This window comes from Meira miltonrushii (assembly GCF_003144205.1).
Source record: "Meira miltonrushii strain MCA 3882 unplaced genomic scaffold FA14scaffold_3, whole genome shotgun sequence".
NCBI lineage: Eukaryota > Fungi > Basidiomycota > Exobasidiomycetes > Exobasidiales > Brachybasidiaceae > Meira > Meira miltonrushii.
The window spans coordinates 945154-970073 of NW_020289945.1; the positions used below are offsets into that span (position 1 = coordinate 945154).

Consider the following 24920-nt stretch of genomic DNA (forward strand, 5'->3'; position numbering starts at 1 on the left):
TGGAAGATCTAACTCCTGGCTTAGAAGAAGATCAAGGTACAGTTGGAAGTGAAAGCGAAGAAGATGAATCACAAATTCCGTCTCAATCACTGAGTCAAAGGAAAAGGGTTCATCTTACTGAAGATGAATATTTGCCTGGTTCAATCGTACGTGTAAAGTTGGAAAATTTCGTCACATATGATGCAGTCGAATTCCATCCAGGCCCTCGTTTGAATATGATCATTGGACCAAATGGAACGGGAAAGAGTACAATAGTATGTGCGATTGCACTCGGACTTGGTTGGACGCCTGGTGTTTTGGGCAGAGCAAAGGATGTGGCTTCATTCGTCAAACAAGGTACCGAAGAAAGTTTGATTGAAATTGAACTTCAAGCAAACAAAGGTAAACGAAATGTGATTATTAGCAGACGTCTCAAAAGACAAGACAATACTTCAAAATGGCAATTAAACGGCAAAAATGCAAACGCCAAAGAGGTGCAAGGAGCTGTCGATGAATTCGACATCGATATCACGAATTTGTGTTGCTTCCTTCCGCAGGATCGAGTGGCGGATTTTGCCCAAATGAAGCCTGACGAGCTCTTGGCCCAAACGCAACGAGCAGCAGGAGTACCAGGAATGACGGACTGGCACGAAATTTTGAAAGAATATGGGAAGGAAAGAATAAAATTGACGAAATTGATCGCCGATGAATGCGCCATTGCCGATCACATCGAAGACCGTTTAAATGCCTTACAACGTGACGTCGAACGTGCACGAGAGAGACAAGATATCCAAGATATGGTGGAAGCATTGTCAGTTTTGCTTCTTGATGCCTTGGTGAGAGAAAAGAAGAGCATGTTCGCCCAGCTCAAAACTAAAAAAGAGAAGCAAGAAAAGGAAGTTGAACAGATACAACGACATCTGCAGCCCCTGGAAGGTCGATTGAAGGAGGATGAAAGAGCAAACGAGAAGATGAAGGTGCAATTAAGAAAGATGAAAGACGAATTGGCAAAAGAAAGAGCCATTATAGAGAAAGGGCGAGATGAATTGGAGACTTATGGGCAAAAGCAGCAAGATTTACAGGACAAACTCCTTTCGTTGAACAAGGCCGAAGAAGAGAGAAGAAGACATATCAAAAACCTCAATACAAGCATTGAGGAATTGAAAGTGAAAGTGAGAGAGCAGCCACCGTCTCAGGATACTTCGAGACTTGATCAAGAAATGCGACGCATTCGTCGGGAAATAGAGACCATCAGACAAGAAAGCGGCGACCTCAATATAGAGGCAGATGAAGTTCGTAACAATATTGCACGGCTGAATGGGGAATTTGAGAATGTCAGAGCTCAATTGCAACGATTGGACAGCGTCAAAGAGCGTAGATTACGACTTCTGGAGCAGTCCGATCCGGATACCTTCAAGGCCGTTCTGTGGCTTCGAGACAATGCGCATTTATTCCGAGGTAAAATTTACGAGCCTGTCATGCTGGAAGTTTCCATTCGAGACCCGAGAATGGCTGATGCTGTTGAAAGTTGCCTCAACTTTGCCGTGCTGAAAACGTTTGTCTGTGAATTACAGGAAGATTATGACTTGTTCGGAAGGATGATGGAAACGCAACGCCTTCGAGTGAACTTCTGTGATCGTGGTACTAGCAGTAGGATGGACCAGTATGAACGACCAGCAACGCAGCATGAATTGCAAGGCTATGGTTTTGAGAGCTATGTTATTGATCTCATCGAAGGACCCGATCTCATCCTGCGATTTTTGTGCAGCGATCATAAGTTACACAAAATACCAGTTGCATTGGAACAGCAAAATGTCAATATTCCGAACGTTCAAAGTAGCGGTAAATTTCTGCGATACATCACAGGACGAAATTCGCATAATATCAATCAATCGAGTTATGGAACCAGGCAAAACACAACTGCCACCCGGGAGTTGAAACGTGCTAGGATTTTCAATCAAGTTATCGATCTTGATCACAAAAGACGACTTGACAATCGCTTAATTCAAATCGAAACTGACAAGAGGGAATTTGGAACGCGAATCAGCGGAATCAAAGAACAAATGGATGTTCTAAAGGCTCGCGAAGCTGAACACAAAACTCAACATCAAAATCTTGAGCAGGAGAAAGGCAATATGTTGATCGCTTCAAAGAGTTGGGAAAAGAACAAATTGACACTCAGTCTGAAAGAAGCCGAGTTGGAGAAAGAGAGATCGCGTCCCACAATTGAACATCAAAAAGAGAAGCTCAATAGAGAGATTGATCAGATCTGTGAGAAGTGTGCTGGCTTGGTGGAAAATTTGACCGTGATGGTGAAAAATCAGATGGAAAAACGGGCTAAGATGGACACGGTTAGTCTGCAAATTCTTCATCATAATGAAAAGATGCAAGCGCTTCGCGTTCTGAAGGACAGCAAGGAACAATTGTGCAACGAAGTCAAAGAATCACTCAAAGCTATTATGTTACAGTTGGACAAAGCAAAAAATGAGGTGAAAGAATTGCAGACAGGTCTTCAAGAAAAGGCTGATATGGCCTCGACCGTTGCTCGTGATAGAATGAGAGAATTGTCGGAACAAAGAGAATCTTCTGATGAACTGCAGCGCAAGATGAACGAGGAAGAAGCAAAATTGGCGATGATCACAAGCGTTGATCCCGATGCAATTGAAACCTACGAAGCCAGAAGAAAAGAATTACAGAAAAGCAAAGATAAAATTAAAGATTATCAAGTCGAAAAGAAAGCTATCGATCACAAGGTTGAAAAGTACGAAAAACGATGGATTCCTGCTTTGGAAGCATTGGTGAAAAATGTTGACGGAAAGTTCTCCAAAGCATTTGCGGCCGTTGGCAATGCGGGAGAAGTGAGCATTTTGCGAGATGATGATTACGAAAAGTGGGGTATTGCAATCAAGGTGAAATTCCGAGACGAAGAAGAACTTCAACAATTGGATGCTCAAAGACAATCGGGAGGTGAAAGATCAATCTCAACAATCACTTATCTCCTCAGTCTGACAGAATTGTCCAGAGCTCCTTTCTCTTTGGTGGATGAGATCAATCAAGGTATGGATCAAAAGTATGAAAGACAAGTGCATAATCATATGGTCAATGTCACCTGTGAGAATGCTGGTGCAGGACAATACTTTTTGATTACGCCAAAGCTATTACCAAACTTAACCTACCACGATCGAATGCGTGTTTTGATTATCAACAATGGAGATTGGCTGCCGGAGAAGTTGAGTTTGCAAGAATACGCAAAGCGCAGAAAGAAGCAGCGTTTGAATGGAGATGTGAATGGTTTGGGAAGAGAGATTTCTGTTTTATGATGATTTGACAAGACTGAACGTTTATACCAAGATGATATTGTACAACTGTATATTGTAGTGTTTTCCATGTTACAATGAAATGACCATTTATTCCGTCTTCCGCGCTTTCAAAATAGCACGTTGATTAGCCTTAGAAAGCGATAAAGTAGCGCGTTTGAAAGTACAGACTGACTGAGTGACTGACTGACTTGTTTGGCTGCGCAGCCCAGCAGCAGCGCGTTTTGGTCGTGCGAAGAAGGACAGACTGAAGCTACCGAATACTCACATCACTCTTTGTCGCGTATGAATCTACCTTTTTCATCGCCATCAAATAAAACCACCAAAACAGGAACAAGTCATCCACACTTGCGGCTTTCAAGTCTCAATTGCGACAAATACCCAAACTCTGTTACATTTTGAACAGTGACTTCTTTGTTCCTTATTCCATCAATTCGACTTCTAAACACAAGTCTTGCATAATCTACAAAAATGTCTGGCGAAGGTACGTGGACGATGATAGTGGTTGGCGACTCTGCAGCTCTGTAGAGGGAGAGAGCTTCTCTTACTGACTCTTACCTTTCACTCTTCTCTCTTCTTCTTCCTCGATGATCGAATCGCACATTCACTTGAACAGGATGGTTGTTTCTCTTCGCTGTGCTGCTCTCTGCAGCTCTGCTATTTACCATGGTGTTCTACGTGAGTAAAGCAATGGCATCGAAAGAGTGATGAGCGAAGTACTGACCCTTCTTTTTCCCAATAGATCATCATGTTCTCTGATCTAGAATGCGACTACATTAACCCTATCGACCTTTGCAACAAGCTCAACCAGGTAAGTATTTGTATGGACATAGGCGGAACAAACGGAAAGATGTTGACCAAACATATATTCTTCACCCCATCTTCAGTTCACCCTTCCCGAGATGGCCGCTCATGCTGTATTAACGGTATTCTTCCTGCTAAGCGGACAATGGCTGGCATTCATTCTCAATGCTCCTTTAGTGGCATTTAATGTGAATAAAGTGATGAACAAGAATCATATGTTGGACGCAACGGAAATCTTTAGAACGCTATCGCTGCACAAAAAAGAATGCTTTTACAAATTGGGTTTTTACCTTATCAGTTTCTTCTATTATCTATACCGGATGATCTTGGCTTTGATCGCCGATACGGAATAGAGTTGAAGAAGATTGTCGAGGAATGCGAATGGGCAAAGTGGATGGGTCGATTGGCAGGCGAAGCAAGAGCGGGTCGAGGGGAAGAGGAAGGATCGACTTCGATGTTTCCACCTTTTTGCGAGCGAGAATGTTGTCGATTGGGTTTACTTACGTCTTCAGACACATTGGCTGGCGGGGTGGTTCGTACAGTCGGTGTAAAACAATCCGCATCAAGTATGGCATTTGACTCTTTTTCCCCTTTTTGCTTCATTGTAATGCGTCAACCGATCTTCAAATTTTCATCATGCTCCATCTTTCAGCTTCGATCTAACTCCTCTACCCTCCAATGCAATTCTACTACCTCTCAATTTCCCTTTGCAAATTTGTACTAAACATCCCTTCTTTTTTTTTGGGTATATATACACACACATTTCAAGTCTATAAAGCCTACACATAAACAAAAGTTTTTAAATGCAATGCATGCACTTCATGGTCTGTCATACTACTTCATGGTCTGTCATACTACTTCTCGGTGATCTCTGCTTCTTTTCTCAAATTAATGTAGTTATTCTATTGTCTCAAATGAGAATTTGAGTGATGACGAGCCGGATCGTTATCGGCGCCGTAAGGATGCAATTAAGTTTAGCGTGCACGCTCAGATCATGCATAAATCATGGGGTACCCTCAAGCTTCCCTATTTAAACCAATGTTCTTTACTGTCAACTTCCCCCACATCCCCTCATCCCACTCAAAATGACTTGTTTCGGAATCTTAAGCCGTTCAAAAGGCCTGAAGCCTAATCTGACAAACAATTCAGATCTTACATTGATCAGCGATGAACAATCTGTAAACGAGAAAGCAATCATGACTCCCCTTGACGAAAAGGTGGATACAACGGAAAGATTGGAAAAGCTTCGTCAATTGATGGAAGAAGAAGGTGTACATGCATACATCGTTCCTTCGGTAGACGCACATGGATCCGAGTATGTTCCACCAGAAGCAAGACGCAGAGAGTTCATCTCAGGATGCACAGCAGATGTAGGAACGGCTGTTGTGTGCAAAGATAGTGCGCATCTGTTCGTTGATGGACGATTTTATATCCAAGCCGAAAAACAATTGGACAAGAACTGGACTTTACACAAAGTACCTATCGTACCTGACTACAACAAATGGCTAATTGAAGAAGCACGTAAGAATGGCAAAGGATTCTCTATCGGTGTTGACCCTACTTTGATCGGATATGCAATCGCTTCTGATCTTTTGGATGAGATTTCACCTTTAGGTGCTTCTTTAACTTATCCTTCACGCAACTTGATTGACGTCGTTTGGGCAGACAAACAGCCCAAACCTATCGAAGCACAAATCCAGATTCATCCTCTTCAATTCGCCGGAAAGAGATCTCAAGAGAAATTGAAGGAATTGGCAGATTGGGTAGAATCTGGTGGAAGCGATAAGCGTAATCCGATTCCACGTGGAAGTGCTATCATTCTCAATCAGTTGGATCAAATAGCCTGGTTGCTCAACTTGAGAGGAGCAAGTATTCCAAACAATCCTTTCTTCCCTGCTTACGTGGTTGTAAGCGCTGGTGAAGAAACTTATCGTGCAAGCATCTTTGTGCCATCATCTTTACTCTCAAAAGATTCGGATGCATATCGCTATCTGGTTGATGAACTTCGCGTCGATGTACAAGAATATGATGCGGTATTTAAGTATTTGATTGAAGGATCATGGAAAGGTCCAGGGGATGATCAAAAGTTGGTCATTTCCGATCAAGCAAGCTGGGCGATCGTCAATGCAGTAGGTGTACCCAATGTATACTCAGTCTTACGTGCACGTTCGCCAGTCGAACTCGGTAAAGCAATCAAGAATGATGTGGAAATTGAGGGAATGCGTAAAGCATATCTTCGTGATGGAGTTTGCTGGGCGAAATGGGCATCTTGGCTTGATGAGAAAATCCGCGTACATCATCAAAAAATCAATGAGAGGGATGCTGTGGACGCATTGGTAGCCATCCGTGAAAAGGCTGAGAATTATGGGGGTATGGAAGCTTATGATGGTATCAGCGCTTCCGGCGAAAATGCAGCATTGCCCCATTATCAAACACCCGAGCACGGCTCAAAAGTGATTGACAGAAACACTCCGTACCTCTGTGATAGCGGTGCACAATACCTCGATGGAACAATTGATACCACCAGAACTGTTCATTTCGGCAAACCAACCAAAGAGCAAAAGCGAGCTTTCACACGAGTATTGCAGGGACACATTGCCATCGATACTGTGACCTTTCCACGGAACACTACCACTGGAGCCACTTTAGACGTCATTGCACGTACAGCATTGTGGTCTGATGGATACAACTACATGCATGGCACAGGTCATGGAATCGGGTCATTTGGAGCTGTACACGAAGGACCTCAAGGCTTTTCAACTTCAAGCGGAGGAAGTTCAGAACCTATAGCCTTCCAACCCAATATGGTCGTTACCAACGAGCCAGGCTATTATGAAGAGGGAAATTTTGGTATCCGAACCGAAAGTCTGTTGGTTGTTCGACCTGCACCAAAGACGCATTTCAACCAGAATGGTGAAGAGAATTGGTTGCATTTCGAGCGTTTGACAACGGTTCCGATCAGTACAGATTTGATCGATTGGAAGCTCCTTTCAGCTGATCAAAAGTATTGGATCAAAAAGCATAACAAGGATGTCTATGATAAATTGACACCATTCCTCAAACATGACAAACGAGCACAACGTTGGCTCAAAAGGCAACTTGTGTAGGGTAACAGAGAGAAGCTTTTTGTATATTATACCATTTATCTCTTTATCAAATGTAAATGAACAATTGCGTTGAAGCACATAGAACCAGCGTTTAATTTTTTACACCAGGGGCTTGAGCAGCAGCTGCAGCGACAGGAACAAGAGCCTTTTTGGTTATTTCATAGATACGTTCTTTGCTTGCGAATAATAGAGCGGCAGTCAAAACACTTTGAATCAATTTGGTAAAGATTCCTTTGTATAATCCCTTAAGACCTTCCCTGTTCACGATATCAGTCATTGCTGTCCAAACGTTGCTAGATCCTTTTCCACCACTTTGCTGTCTACTCTTGATAACGATTTGAGGGTACGTTAGGCCGGTAGCGAAGAGCTTACTCAAAGCGCCCAACAAGAAAACTTCTATATCAGACAAACGAGCAATTGCTCCACGCTTTCGTTTTCCGTCCAAGACGAGAGCCCGTAGTTGTTCATAAGCGGTATACTGTAGAATTGGATTGATGACTAAAACCAAAGCAGGTCCTAATCCTTTCCAAAAAGCGGTAATACCGTCGGTCTTTTTGACATGAGCAATCGTTTCAAAGAAAGATAACTTTTTCGTTTTTTGAACTTGACCGCCTTGTTTTGATGGTGCAGGCTGTTGGGTTCGTATAGTTTGACGAGTGTTGATAACCCAGATTGGATTACTAATACAAGTCGTTGCTGATCCTGCAATTGCACCTGCTAGCATACTTTCTAGTGTTGTTAATGCACCGCCAGCAGCAATCTTTGCACCTTCTGTTGCAGCATTTGCGGCTGCTAAACGATTTTTGGAAGTAAGGATTACATCTCTGCATTTCTCAAAGAAGAAATAATAAACGAAATTACTGACTCCTACACCTATCAAACTTGAATTCAAACCTGAATACAATCCTGAAACACCTTCTTCTTGAACGATCCTTCCTGCTGCTTCAATGAGTGACTTTTCGGGATCTTTTCTTGTTTCAACTGCTGCACGCGTACTGATGGTCATTATTGGATAGGTTGCCGTCATTGCCAACACACCTCCTGCCCCACCGGCACATGCATGAATGAATGAATCGTTTACCATTTTTGTAATGTATAGAAATGCTTTTCCTTTTTTGATGGAGTAGGTGATGGTCAAAAGTGATCGTCTGAACATCAATTCAATGTCGGTTCAAGTATCGCCGGATCTAATAGGAAATACGGGGAAGAAAGAGGCATTAAAGCAGTGTATTGTATCTATCTCGCTCAAATGCTACCCCGCCCCGGTTGACCGAATAGTTGAAAGATTCAGACGCGTTTGTCTGCCAATAGAATGCATAGATTGAGATTGATTACGTAATGCACAGCAGACTTTTTTACCGCTAAAGAGAATATTCAATTTGCTGAGCTGATGCTATTGTTCTCACCATCACAAGGGAAAAACCGACAAGATGGCAGCTGCTACCATTTTACAGGCTACTATTCCAACATTGGATCAGCCAATCGTTGATTACTTATCAGGTTATGTTGAAACACCTGATGTAGATCCCGTAGAAGATGTGATTGCGTTCGTTCGTTCTATGCTGGAATCAGCAACATTGAATGATGAAAAGTCAAGACAAAAGATCGATGATGCCATTCAAAAGATTGCAAAACTTTTACCTGAACAACCTTCAACAAGTGCTGCAGGCTTAAGGCGTGTCGAAAGAGTTGTCGATATGAGTCAAATGGATGAAAGTAGAACGGCAAACTTTGAACGATCAGGTCAAATTGATATCACACATGGTGGTGTAATCAAAGCATCTCGTGTTGATGTTGGCAAATTGGCAAAACAAGAAGCAAAAACTAAAGCTAAATTGCATAAACGTGCTCAACGTGACTTATACGAAACCAGTAAATTGGTCGAGAATATGCGCAAACAAGAAAGCTACGAAGAGATGTTCTTGCGTGTTAACCCACTGGAGAGCATCGGTAATAGGACCAAGAACAAGGATATTCATTTACCCAATATCGATGTCAACTTTGGAAGCAATCGATTGTTGAGCGGTGCTACATTGTCTATGGCACAGGGAAGACGTTATGGTTTGATCGGTAGAAACGGTATCGGTAAATCTACATTGCTTCGACACATGGCTTTGCGTGAAATTCCCATCCCCAATCACGTATCTATCCTTTACGTCGAACAAGAAGTCACTGGAGACGATACACCGGCTCTACAAGCTGTTTTGAAAGCCGATGTCTGGCGTGAGAAGCTTATGGACGAAGAACGAAGTATCACTGCAGAACTCAATGCGCTCGATGAATTGGCCACAAAGGAAGTCAACCCTGCAGAGACAAATGGTCTAGCTCAAGGCAGTTTGGCTGATATGAACACACGTCAACGTGAAATCCGAAAGGAAGAAATTTCTGGACGATTGGGAGAAATTCAAGCCAAACTTATCGACATGGAAGCTGAATCAGGTCCTGCAAGAGCTGCAGCTTTGCTAAGCGGTTTGGGTATCATGGATAAAGATCAACAGAGACCGACAAGCAGCTTCAGTGGTGGTTGGCGTATGCGTTTGGCATTGGCAAGAGCTTTGTTCTGCAAGCCTGATTTACTCATGTTGGATGAACCTTCGAATATGTTGGACTTGAACGCCATCGCCTGGCTTGAAAATTATCTTGTGGAACAATGGACAGGTACACTTTTGGTCGTTTCCCACGACCGAGCGTTCTTGGATGAAGTGGCAACGGATATTATTCACATGCACTCGCAAAGATTAGATGCATACAAGGGTAACTTTACCCAATTCAACGAAACCCGGGAAGAACGGAGGAAGAACCAACAAAAAGAATACGAAGCATCTATGGCCAAACGTGCCCATCTTCAAGCATTCATCGATCGTTGGCGTTACAATGCCAACCGTGCTGCTCAAGCACAATCCAAGATCAAAGAATTGGAAAGGATGCCAATCATCGAAGCTCCCGAAGCGGAAGATATTGTCAAATTCCGTTTGCCAGAGACAGACAAGCTCAGTCCACCTCTGTTACGTTTGGATTCAGTCACCTTTGGATATTCTGCCGATAAGGTTCTCCTGCGCGATATTAGCTTTGACGTTACCCAAGAATCACGTATCGCAATCGTCGGTCCAAACGGAGCTGGTAAATCTACATTGATGAAATTATTGATGGGAGACTTGACACCGAGCAAAGGTGATCAACAAAGGAACAATAAACTTCGCGTTGGTTTCTTTTCACAACATCATATTGATCAATTGGACTTGAGCGTGAGCCCAGTAGCATTCTTGGCAGCCAAATTCCCAGGTAAGACGGCAGAAGAATATCGTGCTCATTTAGGTGCTTTCGGTATCACCGGTTCAACTGGTTTACAACAAATTGCCACTTTGTCCGGAGGTCAAAAGAGTCGTGTTGCATTTGCACAATTAAGTTTGATGAACCCACACATTTTATTGTTGGACGAACCTACGAATCACTTGGATGTTGAAGGTTTGGATGCTTTGATGGAAGCAATTGAAAAATGGAACGGAGGTGTGATTGCAATCTCTCACGACCAAACGTTTGTTAATCGAGTAATGACGGAATTATGGGTTGCAAATGATGGTACGTTGAAGAAATGGTACGGATCGGTGAATGATTATAAAAAGATCATTGTTGAATCTGCACGTAAAGATGTATCACACTAGATTAAATGCAATCAATACTTTTACCTGAGAAATTGTTCATTTTGATAAGAAGCGAATCCTTTACGATACATTTAGAGATGATAAGTGAACATGTTTGAGAGGATGAAAGATGGGGAAGCAAAGCAGTCTGTCGAGCAGAAAGTGAAGAGAATAAAAGCAATTGTTGAAACTCCACGAAAAGCGACGTGACATAAGTATGCACATGTGTACAAATGTAAGAAACCGAAAAAATAAAAAAGTCCATGATAATGCAATTCCAAAACGAATCGCACTTTTATGCTGCAGATGTTGTGTTTTCAGGACGACCCCAAGGTCCTAACCAGCTTTTGCTAAGACGTCTCTTTTCTTTTTTAGGGCTGGTCGACAGGTCTTGTTCTGGTACAGACTCGTGTTCGATACTGATATCCTGTAAGCGAGGTGCTCCGCTGTTTGAGCGATAATGATCTGCAGACGAAGATTGGCGGCCGTCAGTCATGGTGAGACTGTGTTGGGGATGATGTGAGAGTGAAGGTGGCCCAGTACGGCTAGACGTTAGACTTCTGCTATCAGAGTTGGATAATCCAGGTGTAAAGATGCCAGCATGGGTACTGTTCATGCTATCGTTGGGTGTGTGGAAGGATCTAGGTTCTGCTTCGGCAGGGTTGGTTGCCCGAGTTGCATGGCTGACATGGCTGCTTGGGTTTTGGAATGCTTTGAGAATTGGGGATGATCCTGTGACGGTGTTCAATGAAATATCCGCATCTTCAGCATTATCGTTGTTTGAGTCAAGTTGTAGCTTCATCAATCCGAGTGGACTTTGTTCACTACCCAAACCCATCGATCCACCGCGTCCGTTGTACGGCGCCTGGTTCACATTCTCAAGCGGATGGGAAGGAAGAGCGGCTCCTCTTTGGGAAACGCTTGGGCCGATATCTGAACTAGACCCTGTGCCGTCCCAATTTGCCTGAGCAGGAGATCTTGGACGAGACGGTCCGTCAGGAGTACGGGCACCGCTTGAACCCGGTTGACTGTCGTACAAATGATTATGAATCGCTCCTCTCATTGTCGGATTGAATGATCTAGAAGAAGGTCCTTCGGCTAAATAACGTAAACGTGCTTGATCATCAATACTTCCACCACGGGCAATGTGTGCTTGCGCTGCTGCTTTGATCGCTTCGGCTTCCGCTTCATTTTCCGGTTCTCTGCCATTTTGAGCTGCCCACAATAATCCGCGCGAGAATTCTTCATCAAAGTCACCAATTCCACTTCCTTTTGAGAATGCCAAAGTACGTTGATCAAGAGCCTGTGCCATACCAAAGCTGAATCCAAGCGGTTGTGGTGGAACGATTTGGACTTGATTGCGATTTTCGGGCAAATGTGGTAAGTAGGAATCACGTCTGACATTGAGCGGTCCAGGTGAATGGCTGCGCTTGTTACCGAAAGGAACGGGTGAATGACTGCCTGACATGCCGCGGTATGAGCTGCCAGCGTATGACCTCTTGAGGGTCATTGTAGATGATGCAGAGGATAATGCTCTTCCATGTCTAGGGCCATCGTATGTATCTGCGGGTGATGCAGGCCCGAAGTCTGTCGGTGAGCCTGGCACAGATGGATCTGCTGAACCTTCTTCACCAATACCTCCGATCGAAGGGAAGAGAGCCTGTGAGCTTGCACGACGGGGACGGCCATATTCACTTGCACTTGATCCTTGATAAGGTGTTGGATTACTGTAAAAGCTGGCTTTACTCATACTTCCACGCATTGAATCTGTTGGGTAAATATCTCCATACAGTGATCCTACCATTGAAGGTCCCGGTGAAGTGGATCGCATAGGGAAATGAATCGGTGGACCGCCAGCATCTGCGGTTAAGCCATTTTCTAGTTCAGCTTTTGCAGCTTCTGCTTCTTGACGTTTACGATATCGTCTCCAATGTACTTTTTTGTATACTTTATAACCTACTAATGCACCAACGATTGCAAGGAAGATCAAACCGACTGCCACACCGGCATAAGCGGGTTGACCCATTTTGAGTGATGACGGTTGAGAAGGAAAGTATTAGTAGAAAAAGAAGAAAAGGTTGAACCTGGCCCGCGTCCCAGTAAAGTCGGTCAGGTGAGGATGTGATTGGTGATTATCTTGAGGTTGTGATATTATGTGAAGCGAGTGTGAGCATGTAGAATGCAGTCTGGGCTGAAGCGTTGCATACAAAACAGGAATAAGAAGTTCTGATGAAATGCCAAGTAGTGTAATACATATACTGTATGAATTCGATATTCTGATTTAAAAAAGTAAGGGCACTTTCTTTATTAAATCGCAAATTCAGGCACTTCTTTTCTGCACCTGTACTTGCCGATTTCTAATAGATTGTGTGAAACTTGATTAAAAAACTTGACCTGATTCCGTAACAAATTCAATTCAATACAGAGTGTACTGACGTTGTGCACACAAGAAGCTCCACAAACGCGCCGCGCCACGCTAATTGATGACCGGTCCCTTCTTTTTGTGCAGACAAGAATCCAAGCAAATCTTAAATACAACTTAGTTGTTGGCTTGCTTCTATCGGCACAAACAATAAAATAAAACTAAGCTAAAACATGGACTCAACGGAAAGTGAGGACCAGACTCAAGGGTCAGCCGATCTATGGGATATTCTTACAGTAGTTCCGAAAATAGATTCCGAGATACACACATAAAACATTATCGCGATTAGACATCATACAAAATACAGCATATCATTCAGAACTATTTATCTTGATCAAAATCAAACGAATTACCAAAACCTGCATTAAGATGATCGATATGATCTTGCTCAAATATTGCAGGTATACTTAAGCCGAGTCTGCTTTGTTGTTCAAATAACATTTTGAGTGACTTTGGTAAATCTAACTTCATCCTTTGACGATACCATGGCGCAAAATGAATCATCGCTAGCATAATTCTGATTTCATCCGTTGTATTTGGCATACCTGCATGCCATAATCGTAAATCACGCACGAGTAATGATCCTTTCTTTACATATGGTTGAATGGGTGGACGTATATTTCTTCTTTGTTCCAGCAGATCCTCTTTTATACGTCCAGATGCACGTTCACCATGAGCTCCTTGCTGATCGTTAATAGAAGCATTGCTATGTGTTCCTAACCATTGCTCTGTTGAACCATTCTTGGGTTCCATATCAATCAAACCAACATTTACCACTGCTGCAAATGGTATACTTGGATGGTCAAAATCTGCATCACAGTGAACAGGTTGACCTTCTTTTGCTTTAACAGCAGCATTTGATGAAATAAATGACATCGTTGGCTTGCCTCCAAGGAAAGCCGTGGTAATGCTAGTTGCCAACGGATTGAAGAATATTTCTGGTGAAAGATACTTTGCTTCGTATGGCGGACTTTGTTGTAAATTTCCTAGATTATAATTGAACGGTCCATCTTCCCCTCTTCCAATCAAAGTCTTTGTATCTTTGCACATTCTTTCGTTTAGTGAGTCTAGCAAATTAAGCGGTATGACATCCTCTAGCATCACGATACCATCATGATGTAATGCTTCAAGCGCCGATTGCATATGCCTTTGGCTCAATGATCCTTCTCTTTTCTCTGTTGACTCTGGCTTGATACAAAATATTCTTTCGCTACCAGAAGGTGTACTGACCGTTGTGGCTAGGCCTCGTCTTTGAACAATGTTCCATCTGACTTGACTGGCCTGCAGCGAATGTCTTGCTATTGATGTGAATGTCTTCATAGTTGGATTTGTAGTAGGATTGGTAGAAGTGATTGCACACAATGAAGCCCATCTTGACTGTTCTTATATACCATTATTTCATGGCCATGACCGGCACCTTGAATGAAGGCACCGATGATCGGATTTCCGAGAAGCATGCAAGCGTGTATTATCGCGCGATTTGTCCCACACGCCCATAACCCGGACCCCCGAGTAAATTAAGACTTCTCAAACTCGGAGTTCCCCAACTTTGTCTTTTTGACTTCCAAGTACATAGGCATGCTTTTCATAAAATCAAATCATGGCTTTTGATCCATACCCGCAAAAACGATTAGCATGCTTTGCTTGTCGTGATAAGAAGGTGAGCTTTAATTAAATGATAATAGTGTGCAAAGATTGACTGGTTCCTCTCTCTCTTTTCAGCTTCGTTGTAATACGGTTAGCGGTGATATTTGTCAAAGATGTAGAACTCGTGGATTTGATTGTATTCGTCCACAAAGCAAGAGGGAAGCTTCGGGTATCACACATATATCAAGACGATCATCGACAGAGAAGGAACCACTGTGGAGCAGCGGATATGAAGCAAAGCCAATAGCATCATCCTCATCGTCGTCAGATGTATTATATCATTCAAGACCCACTGTGCAAAATGAATTGTTGCCAATCGAAAGTGCAGAGAGGCTTTTTTGGAGTACTTTGGATTCCAGAAAAAGTTCTCGTGACTGTTTCACGTTTTGCTGTTATCAAGATCAAACGACTGCATTGGATCCGATCGTTTGTGGGATTTTATCATTACAAGAAGCCGAAGAACTTTTTCAACAATTCATGCAAACGTTTGGACGAACGTTGGCATACTTTGATTCAAATTTAGCAACGTTTTCATACATTCGATCAAGATCCCATGCTCTGATCTCCGTCATTTGTCATACGATGGCTCGCGCTCAAAAAGGAAAAGAAAGTTTAACGTCTGCTTTGTGCAATCATGTCCATCATATCGTTTTACCTGCGATCATGTTGCAAAGTTTTAAATCGGTTGAGATTGTTCAAGCTTTGATGATGTTGGCAGCTTTTGAGCCTCCGTCTGACAGTATTCGAGAAGATCGATCATGGACTTTATTGTCACATGCAATACGGATAGGCGGAGAGATTAATATGCAAGCATCTTTTGAATGTGACACAGATGAAAGAAGTGTACCAGAAAGTGTTATTAGAGAACGCAGAAACGTTCAACGAACATGGATCAATGTTTGGTTGCACGAATTTTCCCTTGCTCAACATACAGGACGAAAGAGCATTCTAGCAGAACAAGATATTTTTGCCGTTTGTAAGAAATGGCATTGTCATCCTATGGCTTGTTATACGGATACTGCCTTGGTATCAATGGTTGAATTACGCACGATCATCAAGAGGAACAGACAGCTCTTTCATCGGTTGCCGCCCAACGGTGAATTGTTTTATATAGAACAATGCAAGTCTGATTTGGACTCATGGTCAAGAGCATGGTGTACTACAGGAGAATCATCTTCATCCATGCCAAGATTGGAGTTGGCCTCGTTATACGTAAGTCATGCAATGGTTCAACTTTTAGGTCTGGTTTTGCACAATATACCCGCTTCGCATTGGATGTCAACAATGATTGTGGATCTATACGAATCTTGCAGTACTTATCTGGACGCTTTCCCTAACCGATTACCGCCAAACAAATTAATCTATTGTTACAATTCCATGTTTGTAGCTGCAAGTTATGAATCCATCGTTGCGATTCGTTTAACTCAATTGGCTTCAAGGTTTACATTTATTGATGCAAATGCCATGCGAGCAAGATGTCATCGTGTTTGGAATTGTTTAACGGAAGCTGCTAATCTTTCATCAAAGGACACAGCCGCAAATTGTTATGCACGATTCTTGGAAGGCGTTTTACGTGCACCAACGATGCAAGAAGAGCAGGTCAGAGCAAAGGATGCACCAACACAAGATCAACATGGAAGTGAGCCTGGCTCGGTAGGAGGCGGTACTTCTGCACCACTCGATACAACAGCCGGACCGATGACCATCGAAAAGGGAGAGTCAACTCAACCACAACAACAACCAGTCATTTCAACGGATATCAATTCCACTTTGGGTTTTGATGATTTGCAATTCTTTGCTTGGGCTGGTGCATCTTTAGCACAAAATGATTCGTTCTTTGCTCAACTGTTTGGAGGAGATGGAAGGATGCAGTAGAAGTGTTAATGTATAATAGTGTTGTATATCATATGTCAATTGTTTCCATTGTGTGTGTTTGTGTGTCAGAATTGCAATCGAGTGGAGAATTGGCGGGCGTATTGTGTGATTGACTGCAGTTTTAGGCTTTGCATGCATTCAACATAATATAGTATTACTGTATATTATATGCACAGCAACTGCACTCCAACCACACTGCACTGCACACGCGACGCGCCCGCAAATAAATTGAAATTTCAATAACCTTCTCTGACATTCATCATATTCCAACTCTCACATCATTCAACCACGACCCCCCTAATCTACCATCCTCTATATTGCCAAAACGTATCTCGACTGGCTATACGAGCTTCATCTTTCGCTATACAGTTTTTCGAGTCCAACATGGGCAGAAGGTGAGCATATCATCAAGAGAATGGAAAGTGCGTGTTCTAACGATGCTGACCTTGTCTCTTTCACTCTTTGTTAGAACGGCGACTTCTTATGACGATGCTTTCTGTACCAAATTTCGTGGGGTGATTCATGAAGTGTTGAACAAACTAAACGATCAAGGTGAAATCGAGAATACGGACGTTCTCTATCCAAGAAGGCACGATGCGGGACCTATTTCTTCACCTCCATCTCGGCGTCCATATACGTTTGAACAATTTGTCGATCATCTTGACGAGAACGATAGTACGTTTCACAATTTGATCGAGTTGCTGATCACAATCACTGCGCGCAAGGAAATCGCAAAAGCTATTCATCTTAATGATCCTGCAAACGATCTAACAACGGCAGATGGCATTCATGCCTCTCCTTCAACCACCTCATTTACCGAATCATCCGCTGCACTTCGATTGGAATCAAGATTGAGGAATTTCAATACGCGCACGACAAGAGAATGTCAACGTGATATATTGCGTAATCGTGCCGTTCAAGGCGAAATTCGTGGAATCACACAACGTAATCGTCGTCATCGAACGAGCAATGAGAGTAGCCCTTCTTCGGAAAGTTTGCAAGGTAATAGTCCACCACCAACACGTACTGTTTTCTCTACTCTGAACGCACCCGAGACAGGATTCATTAATTCCGACGCAGGATATGATGCAGGTGCAACTTCGAGAATATTTCGTGTAAATCAACAGAACAGTGGCAGCGGGAGTGGTTCAAGCAGTTTAGTAGGAGCACGTAGATGGCTACAGCATGACGTTTCGTCTATACGAAGACGACTGGATCAGCGATTAGATCAAAGACGTGAAGAACTAACAGCAAGACAAAGTAGCAGCAACAATCACACATCTTCTCCAATCCCACGTAGAGCAAGTGGAATATTGTCTATCTCACGCGATGGATCTCACGTTTCCGTTCCGCCAGGTTCACATACGAATGATATAGATTCAGTGTATGCTCAACGCTTTTCGACACAATCATTCCCGCCAGAATCACAGACACCGTCTTCTTCTGATCCGACTTTGTCAGCCTCTTCCTCGGTCCCTTCTCATTCGACAACACAGGCTTCTTCTCTGGGCTCGCGAGGTGGATTGGATTCAACTTTGGCTCCGCTTTTACGTCCTGAAGATTCAGGATCAGGTACTGCCTCTGATCTTTTGCGCATGTCGCCTGATCAACAAGGAGAAAGACTAAGCATAAGAGAAAGAGCTTTAGAAGTGATTTCGATGGCTCAACGGGCATATGGATCAAGTATAGATTCAGATGACTCTTCTAGATCGAGAACAATTCAAGCAGTTTTGAATCGGTTGAATGAGACTGGAGGTCCAGGTCTTTCGTTAGAGCGCGCTGCTGATGATCAGAACCGAACGAATGATTTCGAGTCGTTCTCTTCGCGCAGACGTCAAGATCGTAGAAGACAGTCTGCTGAAGGGGATCGTGATGAACAGCAGTCTGACGAAGATCAAGATGAAGGCGGACAAAGAAGTTTGGATAGAGCATTGGCAACTTTGTCGCGTGCTGATGAAACCTTGCGAAGGATCAATCAAGGACGTCTTTCGGTCACTTCACAGGATAACACAAATGCTGGTGCTACTGGTCACGTCGATAATCGTGATCCACTTGCACTGCGTTTGGAACCTTCTGATGTTAGTTAATCTTTCTATAGCACTTTTCTACAATATCTACTTGGACCAGGAATGCTCGAAGCAACTCTCCATCGTGCTATGTGTATTTTCTCTTTTTACGGTATACCATTCATATTCATTATGTATTTATCAGCCAAGACTATAATAATGTATATTATTTATCCCGAATACTATGTCAACTGGTGAGAGTAAATCTAGTCTGGGATGAATTTCAGCCGAAGCGTGCATACGTGATTGTTGCGAACGGACACGGATTCCTACAGCAGAGGTACGTCGGATTTTGGCTGTTGGCCTATCATGTACTTCATCGAAGGCAGTACAAATCATGCACAGGAAAATGGTAAAGAGACTGCTGGACAATCTCTTATATATAGTAAGGCGAGGTTTCGAGACAACATTCGATTCGTCTTCCAACCACTAGCAACACTCATTCGCATCTCTTTTTATAATCATTTCACCATGACTTACTTAACCAAAGCTTTCATTGGAATTTTCATTCTCTTTGCTTTCACTTCTACCTTTTCAGCAGAAGTCGTAAAGTCTGGCCCACCACATCATTGGGGCAACAAGCCAAGTGTCAAAGCAGAAGAGCGCTCAACGGGTCCTGAAGCATATTGATGACGATGTGTCCACGTTCGTGTAGACATGCTTCCTTGGAAAAATGAAAGATAGGCGTCAAAAATGGCCCTTTCACAGCAATTTCTCAACATGGAGCAGGCTAATGTCACGAAATGGACAGTATATGCGGAGACATATATTGCGTATGCTGTTCAGTAAGACGAACACTCAAATCACAACCATCCCTTTCAAACGATGAACACTTTGCAGGCTTTCGCGTAACCTAATCAGCCTGTTCTTTCCCGTTTACCTAGATTGACACAAGTATCTTTTCTCCTCCTACTCGTATAGCGATGGAGGAAAATATAAATACAAAGAACAATTTGCAATACAACTTTTCCCAGATGACTTTTGTTGCTTTCTTCCCCACACTTTTAAGATTAAAGGTAACTGTGCGTGCCTGCAGCGCGTAAAAAGGATAAATAGCCGCTCGCCGGTCAAATTGAAACCGGCACTTTTTTATTCATTTGCTTCTTGTTCCACCATCCTCCTCCAACGACATCTTTGGTCTAGTCAGCAAGAACAGCGAACATCGGAACTGGCAATCGGCCAAAGATGCCAAAAGTGACGCATATATCCTTACCAAGTCCGCCAGAATTAGGACCATTAACGGAAGATTCATTAGAAGCATTACGAAATCTAAGTAAACATAAACCGGCAAAAGGCAGTGAACCTTGTCCTGAATCCGTACCTGCATATAGGCGAGCGGCAGTCTTGCTTTGTTTGTTTCCAGGAAGAAATGGTGATCTTTATGTGATCTTAAGTCAAAGGAGTAGTACCCTAAGAAGTCAAGGTGGAGATACAGCTTTACCCGGAGGAAGGTTTGAAGCAACAGATGCGGATCTGGAAGCAACAGCAAGACGAGAAGCATGGGAAGAGACCGGCCTACCAATCGATCCAAAGAGAGCACCCCTATTATGTGAACTGGAACCATTTATCAGCATAAATGAATTGCTCGTCACGCCTTTTGTGGTTCTGATCTTGGATCCACTTATCAAGGTGAGTAGATTATATCCTAGGAGGTGAGAACAGAGTGACTGACGATTCTTTCCCACCTCTATTAGCCCAAGCTAAATCCGTTAGAGGTATCACAGCTATTTTCCGTTCCTTTGGCAGCATTCTTGCAACATATGCCCTCACCAGAGATGCGAAAATCACTTCGATTATCATCTGATTTGGATGACGAAAATGCACCCAAATCACTCATTTCACCACCGAGCGATTGGCATACATGTACAGATTTTCGATGGATCGGAAATAAACGGTATCGAAGACATATATTCTGGGATACACGTAATCCCGTTAGAGGATTAACGAGTGATATCTTGATCTTTGCCGCCTCGGTCGCTTTTAATCGATCACCGGATTTTAGCGTTCGTGCTCCTGATCAACCTACAACACCTGAACTGATCAAGATGGTATTCACAGGTCCTCTGGCCATTCGAAAAAGGCGAGTAAGGCCAAGAATGACTGGCTTTCAACAACCTTTGGATGATGATGAAAAGAAGACGGGAGAAGATTCAAGTGAAAATAGTCACGAAGCCGCTATCAAGAGACAATACCTATCTGCTCAAAAAACTTTAAAGAACAAAGCCAAGCTCTAAGCTTAAATCAAGCTCACACATTTGTACACTATTTTAATGAAAATAATTGCATTATCATAATGATCCACATACAGTGCGTTCCATGTTTGATTGATTATTCTTTGTCGTCTTTCTTCTCTTCACCTCCTTCCTTTTCCTCCTTCTTCTCTTCGCCTCCTTCCTTTTCTTCCTTCTTCTTCTTTTCCTCCTCTTCCTTCTTCTTCTTTTCCTCTTCTTCCTTCTTCTTGCGCTCTTCTTCTTCACGTTTTGGGTTACGAATCTTTACAAAGCTATCTCCTTGTGCGCCTGTATGTTCCGCTTGAACATCTCCGCCCACCTTTTCTTGATGAACAGGAGTACCTTGATCGCCTGCGGCAATACGTTTGACCATATCTTCAGTATTTTCTGAAGCTTCAGCTTTCACTTTTGATAATCTACGACCGATACCACGTGCAGAAGAACGAGAGTTATCAGCATCATAATAATTCGTTCCGGCCAAAGTGGCAATGATCGAAACACCAACGGCAAGTGAAAGACCGAAACGGTAAGAAGAATACCATTTTGGTGCCCATCCTTGTGAAGTTGCACGTAAGTCAATAAACCAAGTCAAAACGAAACCTGCCCATTGACCCACTAAGGCTAATTGGGGTGTGAGCATCAATGTTGGCCAGGCAACCATGACTGGAACTAATCCCAAAAAGTATCTTCGATTTCCAACCGCTCCACCAAATTTTGCGAATTCGAACCCCCAATGAATTGCACCCAAGAATGATAGCAAAACAGCACCAAAGGTGATTTGAACGTTCTCGGCATGAAGCAATAATGCAGAAGCAGTTTCGAAATCAATATGAGAATCTAAACCTTGAGCGACCAATTGTGCTTGACGAGCAAGATAAACGGAAGCACCTGCTGTACTAACGTAAGGTACAATACCTGCTGCACCCCAAAGCAAAGCTGGTCTTGGAACCCTTTGTACCATTTCACCAACGATCGTTTTTGCATCGGAAACGAGTTCGTTTGTTTGACCGGCTTCTTTTGCTTGTGAATCATTAGCAGGGTCAGAAGAAGAAGTAGAAGAAGTTCCTGCAACGGCTGAACCGATTGAAGCTCCTACACCTTTTGCTTCTTCTTTTACATTTTTAACCATATGACCTAGGTTATCCGAAGCAGGTTTACCGGATTGTGGATTTGCAGCACGAATGATTGGAGAAGTATAAAGCATACGATGTTGTACTGTATTTGTTTTTGTTAAAGCTGCAATCTTTGGCATCGTTACTGCACCGGAACGAGCGCTCCACATGGTTCTGGAAGTGTTGACCAACAAGCCAGCCCTACGACTTGCAACAGGTCCGATCATGATGGCAAGACTAAATGCTGTAGTTTTCAAGGTAAGGACGGATATCCTTTTTCCTGATGGTTAAGATGATAGGAAGGTGCATTTATCTTTCTTTCGATCTGATTCAATCTTGGCACATCCCACCCACATTTAAGTTCACTCTTAGTATCTCTTGATTTCTTTTCCCTTCCGAGATTCAATCGGTAAAAGGGCCATCATTTCTCCACATCTTCCCTTTCTAGTTCAAATCGCGCTTATTAAGGCACATCATCACTATGTTGTCTTGAAAGGGTGTTACAGTAGTACCTTCTTCCAGCCAACCGTCCAGCCAAGCAAGCGGTTAGCGGAGCCAAAAAAGTATGGAATAAGTCCGCGTATCATATTAGACTGAAGGGTGATTGATTATATAAATCTGTGTATGTACAGATAAGCAAGCACGCCCTGCCCGCCCTGCAAGTTGATCGATGCGTGTGCGTGCGCAGCGCAACGCAAGCGTAAACAGAGTTTCTTTTTTCAAAGTTGGGTGATGTCCAGCTATGAGACGCGTATTTTGAAGGTGAAACAAACGAGGCTTACAATTTTTATTTTTATAATATTTTGGCTTTGCAAATTCAAAATTCATTCGGTCGAAAAGCTGTCCCGGCATGCATGTAACACTTTTTTGTATGTATTTCATAAGCACGACAGCACTGTCGTTTTTTTAATCAATCAATCTGCTGCATGGGAATGGGTGCATTTGACAACTTTTTTTATTGACAGCATTTTTGTTTTTATTTGATCTTTTAGCGGCGGTTCGTAAAGCAGGCAAGTATTCCCAGAATTTCTGTACCGATTGTTGAATGTGAACATTTGAAACTTTTCTAAATACGAAACCATTCACGTTCACATTTCACAATTACACCATCATCCTTCAAATACCATTCTAAGCAATAGCTAAAAGCAACTTCCATACAAGATGTCGAAGGAACATACCTCTTTGCCAATGCAATCTTTGGCTGTGGATGATAAACATGATCCTATCTCAGGTCATGCATCTCCAAACGCTCATCAAGCCACTCACAATAACGGTTCACAAAATGGTCTACTACCCGGCGGAAATAACAAAGCACAATCACCTGAACGTAAAATTCATCCTGCAATCATCATTTGCATTTGGATCGCAATGAGCTCAACTGTGATCGTGTACAACAAGTACATCTTGGACAACACAACCGGATTAAACTTCCGTTTCCCAGTCTTCCTCACTACCTTCCACATGGCTTTCTCAACTGTCGGTACCCGTGTTCTTGCAAGATACACTCATCTCTTGGATGGTTTAGCAAACGTAGAGGTCACACCTGAAAGATGGTACCGCAACATCTTGCCAATCGGTGCCCTTTTCTCCGCTTCTTTGGTCACTTCTAACGCTGCTTACTTGTACTTGAGTGTCAGCTTCATTCAAATGTTGAAGGTGAGTACTATACCGAGATACGTGAATGATCTGATACAAAGACTGACTTGTTCCGCTCTTTTTCCTTCCTAGGCCTTCATGCCTGTTGCAGTGTTGTTCATTTCTTTCGCATTCGGTTTGAAACAACCCTCCGGTACTCTTATTTCGATCGTTTGCCTGATCTCATTCGGTGTAGCAACTGCTTCGTATGGTGAGGTTGATTTCGTTTTGGTCGGTTTCGTTGCACAAGTTTTAGCAATCGCATTTGAATCATCAAGATTGGTGATGGTACAAGTTTTATTGCAAGGATTAAAGATGGATCCTTTGGTCAGTCTTTATTACTTTGCACCCGTTTGTGCAGCAATCAACTTTGTTCTTTTGATCTTCACCGAAGGATTAGAACCATTTTTGGAATTGTACCGATTGGGTCCTTTTATCCTCCTAACGAATGCAGGTGTCGCTTTCGGTCTAAACATCACTGCCGTCTTCTTGATCGGTGCTGCATCTTCGCTTGTCTTGACACTTTCTGGTGTCATTAAAGATATCCTACTGATCGTTGGTAGTGTGATCATCTTTGGATCTTCAATTACCGCTCTGCAAGTGTTTGGATATGCAATCGCTTTGGGTGGATTGGTTTTGTTCAAGCTCAAGGGTTAAGCAGAGAGATGAACAAATCTTTCAGTGTATCTCGAGATTATGTCGACAGAACGTGGCTCAAAGCATCAACTCTTTGTCGATTCACATTGCCGGCTTCTGTAGCGTAAAGGACGAAATAAATCTGGTATACTTTGCCTTTCATCAATCTCGACAATCAACACACCCCCTTATCGCCCTCAATATCTTTCACTTCTTTTGCAACTCATTAATTGAATCTCATAGACTCCTTTGCCTCAAACTTCCTCTCCTCACAACCTTTTCCAAACTCAATCAACTGGATTTGAAAACGCTGTATGTATTCTTCCACATAATGTGACGATTGTACTTTCTTTCTTCTTTAAACGTATACACATAATGCTCAACTCGATTGAGCTCGAAATCAATATCGTCAAATAATTCACTGGTTTGGCCTGATTGAATGCAATTG

At 42.8% G+C, this 24920-nt stretch overlaps 12 protein-coding genes across 12 annotated transcripts; 8 read left to right on the plus strand and 4 right to left on the minus strand.

Annotated features, from left to right (window-relative positions):
- Positions 1 to 3767: 3767 nt before the first annotated feature.
- On the plus strand, positions 3768 to 4453 carry FA14DRAFT_164943 (putative ERV14; the record flags this gene model as incomplete). The annotated part of the gene is made up of 4 exons (XM_025499920.1): positions 3768 to 3780; positions 3913 to 3974; positions 4039 to 4107; positions 4184 to 4453. 4 exons carry the CDS (start codon positions 3768 to 3770, stop codon positions 4451 to 4453), a joined length of 414 nt encoding a protein of 137 aa, XP_025353829.1.
- Positions 4454 to 5154: 701 nt separating this feature from the next.
- FA14DRAFT_161335 (Creatinase/aminopeptidase) lies at positions 5155 to 7464 on the plus strand. The gene has a single exon (XM_025499069.1). It carries the CDS (start codon positions 5186 to 5188, stop codon positions 7205 to 7207), a length of 2022 nt encoding a protein of 673 aa, XP_025353830.1. The 5' UTR covers positions 5155 to 5185; the 3' UTR covers positions 7208 to 7464.
- On the minus strand, positions 7299 to 8291 carry FA14DRAFT_123505 (mitochondrial carrier; the record flags this gene model as incomplete). Its single annotated transcript, XM_025496580.1, has 1 exon — positions 7299 to 8291. The coding sequence occupies one exon, from the start codon at positions 8289 to 8291 to the stop codon at positions 7299 to 7301; it is 993 nt and encodes a 330-aa protein (XP_025353831.1).
- Positions 8292 to 8598: 307 nt separating this feature from the next.
- FA14DRAFT_168218 (P-loop containing nucleoside triphosphate hydrolase protein) lies at positions 8599 to 10898 on the plus strand. Its single transcript, XM_025500133.1, has one exon. It carries the CDS (start codon positions 8638 to 8640, stop codon positions 10867 to 10869), a length of 2232 nt encoding a protein of 743 aa, XP_025353832.1. The 5' UTR covers positions 8599 to 8637; the 3' UTR covers positions 10870 to 10898.
- A 69-nt stretch (positions 10899 to 10967) lies between these two features.
- On the minus strand, positions 10968 to 13321 carry FA14DRAFT_173324 (uncharacterized protein). The gene has a single exon (XM_025500471.1). The coding sequence runs from the start codon at positions 12872 to 12874 to the stop codon at positions 11144 to 11146; it is 1731 nt and encodes a 576-aa protein (XP_025353833.1). The 5' UTR covers positions 12875 to 13321; the 3' UTR covers positions 10968 to 11143.
- Positions 13322 to 13532: 211 nt separating this feature from the next.
- On the minus strand, positions 13533 to 14681 carry FA14DRAFT_135821 (phytanoyl-CoA dioxygenase). Its single transcript, XM_025497012.1, has one exon. The coding sequence runs from the start codon at positions 14588 to 14590 to the stop codon at positions 13592 to 13594; it is 999 nt and encodes a 332-aa protein (XP_025353834.1). The 5' UTR covers positions 14591 to 14681; the 3' UTR covers positions 13533 to 13591.
- Positions 14682 to 14833: 152 nt separating this feature from the next.
- Positions 14834 to 16832, plus strand: FA14DRAFT_173326 (uncharacterized protein). Its single transcript, XM_025500472.1, has 2 exons — positions 14834 to 14930; positions 14993 to 16832. Exons 1-2 carry the CDS (start codon positions 14871 to 14873, stop codon positions 16790 to 16792), a joined length of 1860 nt encoding a protein of 619 aa, XP_025353835.1. The 5' UTR covers positions 14834 to 14870; the 3' UTR covers positions 16793 to 16832.
- Positions 16833 to 17006: 174 nt separating this feature from the next.
- FA14DRAFT_63169 (uncharacterized protein) lies at positions 17007 to 19061 on the plus strand. Its single transcript, XM_025502596.1, has 2 exons — positions 17007 to 17187; positions 17262 to 19061. Exons 1-2 carry the CDS (start codon positions 17177 to 17179, stop codon positions 18877 to 18879), a joined length of 1629 nt encoding a protein of 542 aa, XP_025353836.1. The 5' UTR covers positions 17007 to 17176; the 3' UTR covers positions 18880 to 19061.
- Positions 19062 to 19252: 191 nt separating this feature from the next.
- FA14DRAFT_161338 (uncharacterized protein) lies at positions 19253 to 19768 on the plus strand. The gene has a single exon (XM_025499070.1). It carries the CDS (start codon positions 19330 to 19332, stop codon positions 19486 to 19488), a length of 159 nt encoding a protein of 52 aa, XP_025353837.1. The 5' UTR covers positions 19253 to 19329; the 3' UTR covers positions 19489 to 19768.
- A 196-nt stretch (positions 19769 to 19964) lies between these two features.
- Positions 19965 to 21124, plus strand: FA14DRAFT_135823 (uncharacterized protein). Its single transcript, XM_025497013.1, has 2 exons — positions 19965 to 20487; positions 20553 to 21124. The coding sequence occupies exons 1-2, from the start codon at positions 20044 to 20046 to the stop codon at positions 21090 to 21092; spliced, it is 984 nt and encodes a 327-aa protein (XP_025353838.1). The 5' UTR covers positions 19965 to 20043; the 3' UTR covers positions 21093 to 21124.
- A 62-nt stretch (positions 21125 to 21186) lies between these two features.
- Positions 21187 to 22341, minus strand: FA14DRAFT_164948 (uncharacterized protein; the record flags this gene model as incomplete). The annotated part of the gene is made up of 1 exon (XM_025499921.1): positions 21187 to 22341. The coding sequence occupies one exon, from the start codon at positions 22339 to 22341 to the stop codon at positions 21187 to 21189; it is 1155 nt and encodes a 384-aa protein (XP_025353839.1).
- An 845-nt stretch (positions 22342 to 23186) lies between these two features.
- On the plus strand, positions 23187 to 24887 carry FA14DRAFT_190686 (TPT-domain-containing protein). Its single transcript, XM_025501811.1, has 2 exons — positions 23187 to 23857; positions 23930 to 24887. Exons 1-2 carry the CDS (start codon positions 23363 to 23365, stop codon positions 24491 to 24493), a joined length of 1059 nt encoding a protein of 352 aa, XP_025353840.1. The 5' UTR covers positions 23187 to 23362; the 3' UTR covers positions 24494 to 24887.
- Positions 24888 to 24920: the final 33 nt, after the last annotated feature.

Excerpts from the sequence above, each read along its gene's own strand:
- FA14DRAFT_161335 (XM_025499069.1), top strand. The coding sequence starts at position 5,186 with ATGACTTGTTTCGGAATCTTAAGCCGTTCAAAAGGCCTGAAGCCTAAT.
- FA14DRAFT_168218 (XM_025500133.1), top strand. The coding sequence starts at position 8,638 with ATGGCAGCTGCTACCATTTTACAGGCTACTATTCCAACATTGGATCAG.
- FA14DRAFT_173324 (XM_025500471.1), bottom strand. The coding sequence starts at position 12,874 with ATGGGTCAACCCGCTTATGCCGGTGTGGCAGTCGGTTTGATCTTCCTT.
- FA14DRAFT_135821 (XM_025497012.1), bottom strand. The coding sequence starts at position 14,590 with ATGAAGACATTCACATCAATAGCAAGACATTCGCTGCAGGCCAGTCAA.
- FA14DRAFT_173326 (XM_025500472.1), top strand. The coding sequence starts at position 14,871 with ATGGCTTTTGATCCATACCCGCAAAAACGATTAGCATGCTTTGCTTGT. Across the intron at positions 14,931-14,992 it reads TTGCTTGTCGTGATAAGAAG|CTTCGTTGTAATACGGTTAG; the intron begins GTGAGCTTTAAT and ends CTCTCTTTTCAG.
- FA14DRAFT_161338 (XM_025499070.1), top strand. The coding sequence starts at position 19,330 with ATGACTTACTTAACCAAAGCTTTCATTGGAATTTTCATTCTCTTTGCT.
- FA14DRAFT_135823 (XM_025497013.1), top strand. The coding sequence starts at position 20,044 with ATGCCAAAAGTGACGCATATATCCTTACCAAGTCCGCCAGAATTAGGA. Across the intron at positions 20,488-20,552 it reads TCTTGGATCCACTTATCAAG|CCCAAGCTAAATCCGTTAGA; the intron begins GTGAGTAGATTA and ends CACCTCTATTAG.
- FA14DRAFT_190686 (XM_025501811.1), top strand. The coding sequence starts at position 23,363 with ATGTCGAAGGAACATACCTCTTTGCCAATGCAATCTTTGGCTGTGGAT. Across the intron at positions 23,858-23,929 it reads GCTTCATTCAAATGTTGAAG|GCCTTCATGCCTGTTGCAGT; the intron begins GTGAGTACTATA and ends TTTCCTTCCTAG.